Source organism: Pteronotus mesoamericanus, unplaced genomic scaffold (assembly GCF_021234165.1).
Source record: "Pteronotus mesoamericanus isolate MK-2021 breed Mesoamerican mustached bat unplaced genomic scaffold, CSHL_Meso_final contig_164, whole genome shotgun sequence".
Classification (NCBI taxonomy): domain Eukaryota; kingdom Metazoa; phylum Chordata; class Mammalia; order Chiroptera; family Mormoopidae; genus Pteronotus; species Pteronotus mesoamericanus.
Window position 1 is genome coordinate 24,287,031 of NW_026555065.1, and position 15,285 is coordinate 24,302,315.

General features: G+C 41.5%; 1 protein-coding gene across 1 annotated transcript in view; it reads right to left on the minus strand.

Annotated features, from left to right (window-relative positions):
* Positions 1-8,374, minus strand: part of BUB1B (BUB1 mitotic checkpoint serine/threonine kinase B) — a 59,155-nt gene extending 50,781 nt beyond the window's left edge. Inside the window, exons 1-3 of the mRNA XM_054564054.1 lie at positions 8,325-8,374; positions 5,478-5,624; positions 322-381 (exon numbers count right to left, since the gene is read on the minus strand). Coding sequence (XP_054420029.1) covers positions 322-381; positions 5,478-5,624; positions 8,325-8,359 — 242 coding nt within the window. The 5' untranslated portion in view covers positions 8,360-8,374. The remainder of the gene's footprint in view (positions 1-321; positions 382-5,477; positions 5,625-8,324) is intronic.
* Positions 8,375-15,285: the final 6,911 nt, after the last annotated feature.

A 15,285-nucleotide genomic window follows, 5' to 3' on the forward strand; every position in this document is an offset into this window, starting at 1 on the left:
AAGTGTGTTTATTTAGAGTTCCTCAGTGACAGGCCCTAAGCCTGTACCCCTCCAATTTCCCAAGTACTCTGATTTAAACTACTTGTTGGAAATAATGGAGATGGGGACAGAAGGGTGTAACTCACAGCTACATGCCACAACCTTGCAATTTCTTTAGTCCTGAATACCTCAGGAAGACACTGTGATTATTCTGTCTTTCTGTGTCCCCAAGATACCATTTACACTCTGACGCACTACTCTGTACACCCCAATTTGAGAAGCATGACCATAACGATTCGTATGTTAAGTTTCTACTGTCCTTGTTAAATAAAAAAGACCTACCTGTCCCAAACATCGAGAGGGTCATTTCCAGTGTAAAATCGAATTTCAGATTCAAATGCCCTAAAATTTAAACAGAAAATGTTAGCATACGCAACAGTGAAAACAGTCAAATGAAAAAGTATCATCTCCATCTTTATTCACTTACTGAGTGTTTAATGTCAATCTAGATAATTGCCCTGGAGTATTAGGGTTTGTTAAACAAAGAACAAGAATAGAAATAATTAGGATTCTGCCTGGTAACAGAACAAGAGCAACAAAACATGTACAAACTAGAGAAACACATTCCAAGACAACATATAGGAAAGCAGTATTACACAGTAATTTAAAGCCCTGGAACAAGACTCCCTACGTTCAAATGAAGTTCCAGTAATCACTAACTGAGTGAACCTGGGCAAGCTGTTTAAACTCTGTTCTCAGTTTCCTTTTCTGAAAAATGGGGATAATAATACCTCTCTTATTAGGTTGGTTAGTCTTACAGTGTTTAGACATAGCAGGTACTCAATAAAAAAATAATAGTTACTATCTTATATGTATATAATAATATTGAACAAATGAAACGGACACATACACATATATCTTAAAGAGAAATTCTAAACATTAGTCAGAGAAGAATAAAACCATATGAAATTTGGGAAGTGTCTTAAGAGAGACAAATGTATTTAAAAAGTAAATAAATTTTAAAAAAATATTCCATGTGCATTTGAAAAGAAAAAAAAATATATAACACCTACTGCCTCAATGAAGTGTTCAATTCCAAAGTTATTTTAACTTGCTTCACATGTTACCAAAACACTTAAATATTAAGCTTAAATTTTCATTAATCAGCTATGTGTTGTGCAGGTGTTAAAATCCCTAAATGTTTGATATCATTTGGATGAAATAACTAGATCATGGAATAAACTTTTCATTTTCCATGTAAAAAAAAAAAAAAAAAAGAAAGAAAGAAAGTATGCCTTTGTAAAGACCTGGAAAAGACAGAGGGCTAAAACTAAGTTAAGACTGACCAGTTAGAATAGAGGGGAAGTATTAGGTAATAAGCTACAATTTAGATAAATCAACAAAAACTGTATAAGAGGTTATGCTTGATATAAAAAATAAAATAGTTCTTGACACAAAGGGATTTATACTCTAACAAGACAAACTGTAAAATGAAAAATTAACTAAAAATACAAAGCAGTATAGTATATTACAATTGCCAAGAATGGATCGTTAAGGCTTTCAGAAGTCAAAGAAACAGCCTCAGAAAGTGGGACTCTGAAGGAATCATAACATTTGAAAGAAAAAGGACATTTCCGAGAAGGCTATCAGTACTAAATAAAGTTTTGATGTTGGGAAAGTTTATCCAGAGGAAATTGAGCAATAACATAGTCAATATTGGGAATAAATGGAGACATCTGGAGCGGTAAGAAGGGCATGAGCCACTATTGGTTCTTTATTTGGATAGTATCTTGAATATAATGACATTTTAAAAAGATTAACCAAGTAACATTGTAAATACAAGCCCATTAGAAAAGAAGCTAATATGGTGATTTAAGTATGCGATAATGAGGGGATTATCTGCAGAAACGGTGAAAAAATAAAATCCAAGATGCTATTTGGAAAAATCAACCATACTCCAAATTAATCTATAGATTCAATGCAATCCAACCAAAATCCAGAAGGCTCTTTTCTAGAAACTAGTGAGATGGTCCCTAAAAATTGTTTGGAAATGCAAAGGACCAAAACTAGGCAAAACAATTTTTAAAAAGAACAATAAAATTTGGAGAACAAACTCTACTTGACTTCAAGACTTACCATATAAAGCTAATCAAGACAATGTATAATTAATAAAACAATAGACAATTAGAGAAATGGAACAGAATCGAGTCCAGAAATAATCCACACAATCAAATGATTTTTTTTAATCCTCATCCAAGGACATGCTTTTTGATTTTGGAGAGAGCAGAAGGGAGGGAGAGAGAGAGGAAGAGAAACATCGATGTGAGAAAGAAACACTGCTGGGCGGCCGTTCATAAGAGCCTTGACCCGAGACAACCCGAAACCTAGACACGTGCCCTGAATGGAAATGGAACTCAACGGAAGGATGCTCCAACCAACTGAGCCACACCAGCTAGGATTTTTGACAAGAGTCCCTAGGGAATCCAATAGGGGAAGTTAAAAAAAAAAAATTTCTTTCAACAAATGGGGGCAAAACAATTGGATATCTGTATTGGGGTAGGCAGGACGGGAAAGAGAGGAAGTACTTGTACCCCAACCTTATACTATACACAAGGATAATTTTTTTTTTTTTTAATTTTAGAGAGAGTGCAAAGGAGGGAGAAAAAAAGGGAGAGAAACATTGATGTGAGAGAGAAAAACCCATTGGTTGCTTGCCTCACACCCCCAACCAGGTACCTGGCCTGCAACCCAGCCATGTGCCCCACAGGAATCCAACCAACAACTTTTCGGTTTGCAGAACAACGCTCAGCCTACTGAGCCACATGAGTCAGGGCAAGGATAAATTTAAGATGAATCACAGACCTAAACATAAAAGCCTAAACAATAAATCTACTAGAAGAAAACACAGGATATCTGCAACTTTGGAGTAGTGACAATCTCCTAGAGAAGATACAAAAAGCACTAATTATAAAAGGAAAACACTAATGATTTAAACTTCATGAAAATTAAAAACTTCTTACTTATCAAAAAAACACCAGCAAGAAAACAGACAGCCATGGACCAGGAGAAAATATTTGCAACTCATATATTTGATAAAGGACTTCTACACAGACTATAAAAAGAACTCCTGCAGTCCAATTTTAAAGCTGGGCAAAACATCTAATACACCACAAAAGTAGTTATTTAAAAAGTCATGTAAAAAGGTGCTCAATATCATTATTTACCAGGAAATGGGAAGTAAAACCATGAGATACTATTACACATCTACCAGAAAGGCTAAAACAAAAAGACTGACCACCAAATACTGGAGTGGATTTGGAGCAAACACTCTGGTACACTGGCTGTAGGAGCATAAAACTTCACAACCTCTTTGGAAAACTAGCAGTTTCTTAAAAAGTTAAACATATATTTATTCTAGGACTTGGCAATTCCTTCCCAAGAGAAGTGAAAATCTATGTCCAGAAAAAGCCTTGTACAAGAATGTCCATAGCAGCTTTATTAATAAAGCACAGAAAAGTAGAAAAAATCTAAATATCCAATTGATGAATGGATAAACATTCATCAATTGACTGCTATTCAATAAAGAAAGGAACAATCTGCCCTGGATGGTGTAGCTCAATGGATTGAGTGCTGGCCTGCGAATCAAAGGGTCACTGGTTCGATTCCCAGTTAGGGCACAGGCCTGGGTTGCAGGCCAGGTCCCCAGTAGGGGGTGCATGAGAGGCAACCACACATTGATGTTTCTCTCCCTTTCTCCCTCCTTTCCCCTCTCTCTAAAAATAAATAAAATCTAAAAAAAAAAAAAAAAAAACCCAAAAAGGAATAATCTACTGATACATGCAACATGAAAAAGCCTAAAAAAAACCATGTTGAGTAAAAAACTATATGATTCCATTTATATAAAATTCTAGAATAAACAAAAGTAACCTTTGTTGCTAGAAGTCTGATCATTGGTTGCACTGATTGGAAAGGGGCATGAGAGAACTTTTGAGATAATGAAATGTTCTGTGACCTGAAATGCATGTCAAGACTGACTAAATGGTACTAGCTCTGGCTGGGTAGCTCAGGCACCATTCTGCCAAGACTGTGGGTTCGATCTCTGGTCAGGGCACATACACAGAGCAACCAACTGAATGCATACATGTGTAGACAACAAAATTGATGTTTCTCTCTCCCTTTTTCTCCCTAAAATCAATTTTTAAAAAATGCTGATTAAACGGTATACATAAAAATCTGATCATTTCACTGGATGTAATTTATACTTAAAAAAAAAAAAAAAAAAAAAAGACCAGTCCTTACTAACCAACTAAATAAAATTAGGGTAAGAGAGGAAGATCATTCAGGTGAGCTTTGGTATCATTAACCAAAATGGAGTAGAAAAAGAAAAGTTATTTATGAGAGATGAGATGTACTATTTAACACGTTAGTGATTCATTTATATAATTATATATTACAGGTAAATAAAAAGACATTTAGAAGACAAGCAAGAGATGTACACAGTAGTTAAAAAATCCTGGAAAACTTAAATATGGAAGGAGAACAGAGGGCAAAGAACAGAGACTTGGGTAAAATATAGTAGGAAGTCAACAAAGAAAAGGAGTAATTGGAGAAGTGGAAAAAACTTGCATGTACAATATCACAGAAGCCAGGAAGAAGAGGTAAGAACAGAATACAGTACCACCAGCTCTGAAACAACCATAAAACCCAAGGCTTTTAAAGATCCAATGAGATGAAATAAGAATATTCATTATATTATAACCCAATATTATAATTTGTCTATGATCGAGGAATTTTGTCAGAGACAGAGGGTAGAAACCCACACTTTACTTTTTTGACAAAAGCGTATTTATCAAAACGTGTTAGTCAAAGGAAAGTAAGTTCCATAGGTCCATTTGGTTAATGTAGTTGTATTTTTCAGCTTTTTTTTTTTTTTAAATCCAGAGTTTGTTAAATCATTATTGAGACACTTAATTCAGTTTCTCTGAGGTTTACATTTTCTTTGGAGATCAATATTTCTTTTTGGCACATACCAAAAATACTTTCCTGGAAAGTTAATAATTGAATATGCATAAAAAAAATAGCAGATTCACTCTCTCTCAGTACTCAGAATCCAAGGAAGAAACATCTCTAATTGATTACCAGCAAAAAAAAGATTTAACTCTGTTTAGGGATTCGGAATGACATAATACTTTTGGGAAATATTGTAATAACGATGCTTGATTTACTTTGCTTCTCATTGTCCCCTGTATAAAATGTATTTCTATTGATACAAGAGTTTGGCTGCTCCACAATGAAATGAAATCCTAGAGCTCTTGTTTTTCATTATATTTGAGATCTTTAGATAGTTGCCATGTGATGGGAAAGCAGGCAGGCAACAGATTCTCGGACTATCAATTTTTGAACAGTACTTCTTATACCATTGTGCCAGGATCCACACATATTATCTACCAGAGTTGGGAATGAACAATGACAGGTTGCGCCCCAGCTATTCTACACACCATTTCTGCTGCTGTAGAGTAGTGTTACGGGCAAATTCTTGCTGTGCCAGTACTCCCTGAAGTGTGGATATGCTCCGCCCTTGCCTTAAGGGTTGTACATTTTCTTTACTCAGCTCCCATTCATCCCCTTCCAGGGACATGGCTTCACTGTGAAGAGGGAAACAAAAGTAAGTTTCATATCAACCTATCGTGAGTTATTACATCACTAAATCATTGAAACTGTTCTCAGATAAGTGAATATTCATGATTTCTGGGTTGAATATTTTGGGTACACACATTAGTAGTGTTATTACATTTCTAAGCTTCTAAGCCTTTCTGTGACCTGTTTTCCAAGTTTATAGCTTTAGTATTTGCCTAATGGAAGAGAGAATATAGCAGGGTACTGTGAACAGTATTGTAAGAGTAAATTTAGCCTTGGCCAGGTAGCTCAGTTGGTTAGAGCATCCTCCCTATACACCAACGTTGCCAATTCGATTTCCAGTCATGGCACATACAAGAATCAACCAAGCTGGTGTGGTTCAGTGGACTGAGCGCCGGTTTGCGAACCAAGGGGTCACTGGTTCAATTCCCAGTCAGGGCACAAGCGTGGGCTGCAGGCTGGTCCCCAGTAGGAGTCTCACAAGAGGCAACCACACATTGATATTTCTCTCCCTCTCTTTCTCCCTCCCTTCCCTTCTCTAAAAATAAATAAATAAATAAACTTAAGAATAAAGTTTAAAGAAATAAGGGGACAAAGTAGTATAAATTTGGCAAAGTAGACAAAAAGCAGTTCTATGCCTACCACTGAACACACCACCTAGTTTAATTTAAAATTAGCAAAGAGTTTGTCAGAATAACACCCCATGTTTCAACTGATGACTTAAAACTAAAGTCTACATATATAGGTAGCCAAGAGCAGAAGCAGACAAAAATATACTCTATTGGTCTCAATTGCTCCCCACCTCCCAATTCTATCAAGCCTTTGAAGGGAAGCCCTACAAGTGTTTTGGGGGCAATCACCATATTGGGTATTCACTCTAAACTTCAGAGCTCTGTTGAGGTCAGATAAAAGCATACTTCTGGATGACAGGCATTATTTTTGGGTTTAAAACAGACAGATTAAGTACTAATTTTCAAAACAGAGTGAAAGTTATCTGTGACCTCTGTCTAGATGAAAGCAAAAATGCTTAAAGAAAATGTTATTAATAATTTAGGTTGTAACTACTCACATCTTTTTATTATTGTGTGAATCCTGTAACAGCCATGTCATTTACTTTTGTATTCCCCATGGTCTAATAACAGGATATAATGCTAGTAAGCACTGAATAAATACTTGAGTTCATCTGAATTTCTTCTCTTCCTCTTAAACTAACAATTAAATTACCTCAGTTAAATGTCCTAATCTGAGTTGGGATTTCTCCCTTGCTTCGTCCACCTCCTGCCTCCTCCCAGACCTGCTCCTCCCACAGTCTTCCCTCATCTCAGTTTCATTTTTCCAGTTGCTCAGGTCAAGTCTCAGTACCAACCTTGACACCCCTCTCACATCTCCCCAGTCACTCAGCAAATCCTCTTGGCTCTACCTTCAAAATATACCCAGACGTCGACCTCTTCTGGCCATCTCTACTGTTTCCAGCTTGGCTCAAGCCCCCACTTCTCTTGCCTGGATTATTCCAATAACCTCTTAATTGATTTCCTTGCTTCCGATCCTTTACTGCCTTTAGTCTTTTCAACACTGCAACCAAAGTGATCCCATTTAAACCCATGTCAGATCATGTCTTTCTTCTGCTGAAAACTCTCCAATGACTTTTGACTACAATTAGAGTAAAAGCCAAGTCTTTACAATGCCTGCATCCTCACTCTTTTTCCTTCATTTCCTTTTACTCTTCTGGTTCATTCTGCTCCAGCTGCTTGTCAGGTGCAGCTCCTTCCTCGACCCTCACACTCCAGCCTTAGTCCTTTCCCTGTATACACGCATGACTAGCTCTTGAGCTTCCCGCAAGTTCTGACCCAAATGAAACCCCCGTGAGAACTCCTGTTCAGAACTATTTAAAATTGTACCAACCACCTTCTTCCCACCACTTTTTTTTTAAAGTAGTGACCACCATCTAACTTTTCGCTTATTTATCTTGTTTATTGTCTGTTGTCTCTACCCTCATCCCATCCCAGAACCTAAGCTTCAGGAGGGTAGGGGTTTTTCTTATATTTGCTCCACCTAGCGCTTAGTAGGTTGTCAATAAATATCTGTTGCAAGAATTAAAGGGCACATGACATGATTTTATCTAGGTACTGTGTACCCCAAACTGAAAACACGTAGAGAATGCCAACATAGAAAAGATGATATGCATTTACACACAGAAAAGCAGCAAGCATGCAGAGAAGGGCTTTTTAGATTTCTAACTATGCTACCGGCATAATTACAGCACCTACAATTTGCTGAGCAGTTATTTGGAGGCCCTTACTTTACATATACTTTGAATTCTCCCGGAACCTGGTAAAGCAAGATTAGTATCAGTATTTTCCATACTAAGATGTATCCAAGGTCAAAGAACTCGCAAATGGCTGAGCTGGATGCAAACGCAGACCCCACTACAAATTCCGAGTTCTCCGAAACACTGGGGTCCCAAAGGCCCCTTTGTGTTGAAGCCGCACGGAGTGGGACTCTCAGTGCCCGTACGCCACTGAGGTCAGTGCTAACCTCGAGTCTTCACCTCCACCCACTGCGTCCGACTCGAACAGAAAGCTGTCTGCGGCCTGGCCTGCTCTTCTACTGACCGCCCGCTCCTCTCCTTGACCGTTCTGAGCCGGCCCTCTCTCACCTGTTAAACACCATCGGGTCTTGCAAGCCCAGCTCTCATCTCCTGTACCTACCTCAGAGCACCCCCGTCCTTCCTCTTCGCCTCCATCCTGCATTCCCGGCTCAGCTCCTCGTCCTGCTGCGGGCCTTTCCTCAGGGACGCAGACCGTCTGGGTTTTCTTCTGCAACCTGCCCTTCGAGGTATCAAAGCCACCAAGAGGGTGCTCCGGTACAAAAAAAGAACATGCACCGAACTCCCTCACAAACCAGCCACCTCAAGACCAGCCGCCAACTTTCAAATTTAACGGTCCCGCACGACGTAGCTACGCCCCTCCGTTCGTACTGGCGCCTTTTTCTTAAGGCATTCTGGGGCTTGTAGTTTATCCCAGGGTTTAGCCCATTCAGTCGCGGTGCATAATGGGAGTTGTAGTTTCCACTATGGGTGGCTGCCCCCGTACCTTGGGCATAGGTGGTGTAAATTCTCTGCAGGTGTTCTCTGCATGGAAGGCCATTCTCTGAGCCAAGCCAAAGACACTAAGCACCAGAATGTCTTTGACGTTTTGAGTATAGGGAGATATTTTTTCTGCTCACTCTTGGCTTTTTTTCCTCGGTGCCTGGCCAGGCTCTATGACCACCCCCTGCTGTCTGTCCCAAGTCTCACATGTGTCCAGAGTTAGGCTGCTTTGTCCCAGCTGTTTCCTGCCTGTCTCTTGAATTTAGAAAAGCTGGGTTCTGCTCTGGTGGGATAATTCAGTTGGTTAGAGCAGGGTTCCCCAACCCCTGGGCAGTGGACAAGTACCAGTGGTAGGAGGCCTGTTAGGAACCAGCTGCAAAGCAGGAGGTGAGCTTGAATGTAATGCGTTTGAATCATCATTAAACCATACCCCCCACCCCCACTGGTGGAAAAATTGTCTTTCACCAAACTGGTTCCTGGTGCCAAAAAGGCTGGGTTAGAGCATTGACCCAATATGCCAGGGTTACAGGTTCCATCTCTGGTCAGGGCTCATACAAGAAGCAACCAATGAATGCAGAAATAAATGGAACAACAAATCTCTCTCTCCCCATCCCCACCCCCTTCTCTCAAATCAATAAATTTAAAAAAAAGAAAGAAAGAAAAGGTCCCTAGCTAACATCGCTCAGTTGGTTGGCACGTAGTCCTGCAAAGCCAAAGGTCGCCAGTTTGATTAGTGGCCAGAGCAAATGCCTGGGTTGCTAGTCTGGTCCCTGGTTTGGGCATGTGCAACTGATGTTTCTCTTGCACATCAACGTTTGTCTCCTTCCTTTTCTCCCTACCTTACCCTCTCTCTAAAATAACAAAATGAAATCTTAAAAAAGGAAAAGCTGAATTTTAGTTCTGTAATCATCATACCAAAGTTGCAACTTTAGGTGAGCTACATAATCTCTCTGACCTTCAGTTTTCTTTATCTATAATGTCATGATGATATTGCCTTGCTTTCTCTAATGCACAGTCAACAGGGAAAAGCACAGCTATGCCACGGCTCCCAAGGTCTTGACTCTTTTCCCCTTCAGGAGAGCACCTCCACTGACACTGGACTCTTAGGCCCTGTTCCAATTTCTTGCGGAAATAACTATGGTGGCCTTGGTTGTGATGAAGGGAGAAATCTTTTGAACAAGTCCAGGTATATGAGAGTCCTCCTCTATGATTGTGGGGATGGTGGGAGAGATGGCAGTTCCCAGAGTGGGGAGCTGGGAGAAGGTGTCCACTGTTCCTTGGGTCTTGGTTCCCAGCTTTTTTGGTCTTTATTTTTACTATGTAAGCTTTTATTTCCTCTAGATTTTAGAGACTCTTTTGATTACAGTGGAATGGAAATTCAATTCAAATTGGCTTACTCAGAAAAGATAATTTACTGGTTCATAAATAAAGACTTCAGGTGATGCTTAAACCTACAGTCAAGTGGTATCGTCAGGACTGGGACTCTCATTTCACACCTCTATTCTTCTTCATGTTGATGTACCGCCATTCTCCACTGAGTAACAGTTTCAGGACTTCATTCTTCCAGGTTCAAATTCAGACTCAGGAGTCACTCTGATTTGCACCTTCCCCCACACAATCACTGGGGTTAGTGGATTCAGGGCTCTAATTATGTGTTTCACCTGGTCCCCCATAGAAATTTTGGTTACTCTTTACTTCCAAGTCCTCTACACGGAGGAAGACTTCCTGGATTATGGGAGGCATGGTATATGAGATTCTCTCTCTGGCTCATTTAGTTTCTCACCTTACACAAGTACTGACCTAGCCCCTCATTTCTGTTTCCAGGGGTGTCCTGTTCATATCTACAGTGCCTTAATTTCAATTGCTTTCTATAAACTATTTTGGGAGTGTAGCATTTGCTCCTTTGATCTGAGTCTCTTGCAGCCCAGTCAGATACCCCATAAACTGTGGTACAATGTAGAACATATTCAGGCTAAACCCTTTGCTCATTTGACCAGAAAAAAAGGGAGACAGGTAAAACAAAAAATGTAAGGCAGTGGTGCTCTGTGGTCTTATTTGGGACATGAGTTCTTGTTAGGCTGGATTATGGCTGAGTGGCCTGCGCAGGGGCCGGATGTGATACAGGCTTCAAGAGCACCCACCAATTGTGAGAAGAGTCAGGATTAACCTCTCACATTTTGTGGTCCACAGAGGACGAGACAGAGGCTCAGGCTGAGTACTTTAATGTGCCAAGCGTGGGTGGGACATAGAAGATGTAAACAATGAGCTAGACACAGTTTTGTCCCCTAGAAACTTGAGTCTAGTGGAGAGATAGGCCAAAAAACAAAACAAAACAAGGAATTTCATTACATTGCTGCCCCAGCCATAGCTAAAGAAACACAGGGGGCCATCAAAGCACATAAGAAGAGCTTCCAACCTAGGCCTAGGGGACAGGAGAAGGTCAGGGAAATTTTCCTAGAGAAGATGGTGAACCTGAAAGGCAAGGAGGATTTGGCATAAACTATTAAGCACAACAACCCAAATTATGTAGTTATTGAAGTTTCTCTGCACAACGTGCCCACCTCCCCTCTACTCCCCACCCTCTCCACTGAATTCACACACCCAAGCCTCCCTTCTTTAGACCTCCATGCTGGCCCATCAAAACTTACCTGTCCTGTGCCCTATTCTCTCTCACCTAGCTGTCACATTGAAAACATATGAACTAAATCACTCCAGGACATTTATAACAGTTAATTTTTGGATGCAGTATTTCTCACATAATTTTCTTTTCTCTTTTTTAAGATTTTATTTATTTATTTTTAGAGAGATGGGAAATGAGGGAGAAAGAGAGGGAGAGAAACATCAATGCATGGTTGCCTCTTGTGTGCCCTCTACTGGGAACTTGGCCTGCAACCCAGACATGTGCCCTGGCTGGGAATCGACCCAGTGACCCTTTGCTTCATAGGCCAGCACTCAATCCACTGAGTGACACCAGCCAAGGCCCACATAATTTTCTGAGGTGCTAATCTATGTTACAGCAGAAGAAGTGCTTTGTGTTCAAATAAGTTTCCGAAATTTTGGATTAAATGAGCATCTTTACTGAAGGGCTCGCTAGAGCCCTTAATATGCCAGAGTGTACCATGAATCTCTGAAGGGGTATATTCATTTTCTATTGCTACTGTAGCAGAGTGTCAGAAACTTAGTGCTTAAAACCACAGCAAACTCTTATCTTACAGTTTGGTATGTCAAAAGTTTGATTTGATCTCATTGGGCTAAGTAAGATGTTGGCAGCACTGCATTTCTGGAGGCCCTTGGGAGGAATTTGTTTTCTTTTTTCTAGTTTTTAGAGGCATTCACAGGTATTCCATGGCCGCAGCCCTCTTTCTCCTTCTTCAAAGCCAGAAACATAGCATCTTTCTGACCTCTGTTACTACATCTCTTTCTCTGACCACAATCAGGAAAATCTCCCTGCTTCTAAGGGCTCATGTGATTAGATTGGACCTATCCAGATGATCTAGGATAACCTTCCTATCTCAAGGTCCTGGACCTTCATCAGATCTGCCAAGTCTCTTTTGTTATATAAAGGGACATCCACATGTTCCATGGACTAGGATATGGGCAACTTTGGGGGCAATCATTCTACCTATCATTGAGGGTGCTGAAATATGTTGGCATCTCTAAACTTATTTGATGCTCAAGAAACCTTCTCAAACATCTTTCAGAATGGAGTTAGGTTCTTTGTATTTTAACAGTAGGCCCAAGAAAAGAAAATGCATAAAGAAATAAATCTTAATGGTAGAGGCCCTGGCCAGGTAGTTCAGTTGGTTAGAGCATTGTCCCAATACACCGAGGTTGTGGGTTTGATCCTTGTCAGGGCGCATAAAAAAATCAACCAATGAATGCACAAATAAGTGGAACAATGAATCAATGTTTTTCTCTTCCTCTCTCTTATAATTAATTTTTTTAAAGATTTTATTTATTTATTTTCAGAGAGAGGGGAAGGGAGGGAGAAAGAGAGGGAGTGAAACATCATTGTGTGAGAGAAACATCAGTTAGTTGCCTCTTGCACACGCCCAAACAGGGACCTGGCCCGCAACCCAGGCACATGCCCTGACTGGGAATTGAACCAGTGACTTCTCAGTTCACAGGTTGGTGCTCAATCCACTGAGCCACACCAGCCAGGGCTAAAATCAGTTTTTAAAAAAATCTTAATGGTAGAATTTCAGGCACAGCAGCAACTTCACATGCAAAGCCATACCTATCTGCATCAGTGGCTGTTATAGAAATTTAGTTGTTGGAAAAATCTAAAATCTCTTCCTTGCGGAGATGTGTGTGTTCTTGATTGTCAAAGGCTGATCTCCCCCAACTTTGTCTTCATGGATTATACAAAATCCAGCTTTAGTAGACTAAACTGCAAAGATGAAAACCTCTGGGTCTCCAGGGAACCCTTGGATGGACTGCTTGTTTACTGTGCAACCACAGGAGGAGGGAGGGACTGTCCCAGGGGTGGGAGGAAGGTCAAGAGAGATGGAATGGGAGTGTGTGTGTTCAGGGCCTGAAGGAGACCACATCTGGGAAGGCAGCATCACCATGCTGGCCTTTACCCCAGCAACAGATCAGCCAATTAGAGCAGCATCTACATCTTGTATTTACCAGTGATGTAGTGTCTTGAAGTAGAAGAACCAATGAGAAAGAGGCATATTAATCCAAACCATCTTGGGTTGCCAAGAGGAAGGGAGGTGAAGGGTGAAAAGATACATTAGCCCGGGGCTGGGGACTACTGGCTGCTGCCAAGTTGCATCTCACAGTTGCTCTTGCTGACAGGGTATTAGGGTACTATCCAAGGAGCTTGGTTTCTTTCTTTAATTTCATGGAAACTCCTTTCTGAACTATGCTTCTACTTTTCTGCAGAACTACCTTACTTTTCACAGGTCTTCTCAAACCATCGGAAATTGCCTGACCCAGAATTTCCACACTGATACATGCAAAAATATACATGCTGAACAAAGAGATACCAGTTATCAACTTTTCTACATCTGACAAAAGAACCAAAAGGTCAGAATGGACAACAAGCTGAGAACAGAAGCAGGGCCGTTAAGAAACAAAGTATGAGGTGGAGCTAAGTAACCTATTTAGCTAATAGGAAGTGCAAAACTAGGCTGTTTTGCCCTGGCATTAACCTGACCAGAGTTTTGTGCTCCAGAAAGGTCTTGGAGAATCTGGAGAGTTCCCAGGTATTCATGACTGCTCAATTAACACATGAGTAAAGTGACTGAGACTTCCCATTGAGGAAAAGAAGAATCGGATCTGAATGCTGCCAGCTTCCTACCTTAAGCCAAGTACTCTGGGTGCTACACCCCTAAGTTCTAAATTAAGGGATTCGGTCAGTTCTAATGTTTAATAAACTTCAGCTTCTGGGTGTCACATTCTGTGGGAAAAGAATTCAGGGTCTTCCAGCATCATATGTAGAGGGAACCTCTGCTCACTCCAACACATTAGATATTTCCCCAAAAGTGATGGCTAGGACTCCTGGCAAGCAATCTTGCTTGCCCTTGAGGAAGAATGGTGGAAGCAGAGGGTTTGCTCATGGGTTTATGGGGAACAGGAATGGAGGGTGCCATGGAATATCCCCTTGGACGGTGACCCTCCTCAGCCTGGCCACGAGGACTCGTGGCCTCGTGAAGAGAGGGCCCGCAGCAGGGGCTGCAGGAGTCCGTTCCACGTGAGGCTGGCCTTCAGCAACACTGCCCTCATGCCCAGGCGCGGAGGGTGCACCCAGCTCCAGCAGATCAAAGACTGGGCGTGTGGAGAGCACTGCGAAGCCGCTCCAGCAGAGGTGAGATACCCTCCAGCATCCTCAGAGACAGAGCCAGGAAGGAAGAGCAGGGCAGGCGCTGCGTGGGAACTGCGGGGACTGGATTGGTTAGTGAGCACAAGAGCTCTGGAAAACACCCAGAGGACCTGGGGGAGGCTTTGTAAAGGGGGCTGAGTCAGAGCTGTGCATATATTATTGTTGTACAAATTCGTCTGTGCCTAAGAGAGCTTGACCAGAGGCACGAATGGGGACACCTTTTCCTGCTTTGTTCACTCGGAGGAGGCACCTTTAAAAGTCTACCTGTCCAGAGGGCCTCCTTTCTCTAATTTACGCAAAGCATTGTGTGTACTAACTGTGGAGACCCTATGGAAGAGCCAGTGGAATCTTTCATTACTCTGTTCCTGTGGCTCCATAGCGGTGAAGCCTGAGGGAATGAGTTACATACTGGCCTGTCCTTGTTTAAGGAGGTGGTGACCCCATGATAACCGAGCAGCCATTGGGACAGCTCTTGACAGAGCCAACAAGTGTGGGAAAGCTGACAAGAGGATGGAGTATCTGGGGGGTGGGTATGTCTGGGCTCCCATTGCTCCCTTGCTCAGGCATTGCCTCCCAGGACCTGGTGCAGACTGGAAAGTTTGCTTCTCACACTCCGAGTGGCCCAGCCGTGGGAGGTACTCCTGTAGATCTGGGCTCTGCATTGCTTTTCCAAAAAGGTCAGAGGTCTGAGGCCCCCAGGCTGGGAGAGGGTGAGACAATTGGAAACAACTTAGTTTGGCTGAGTGTGGGA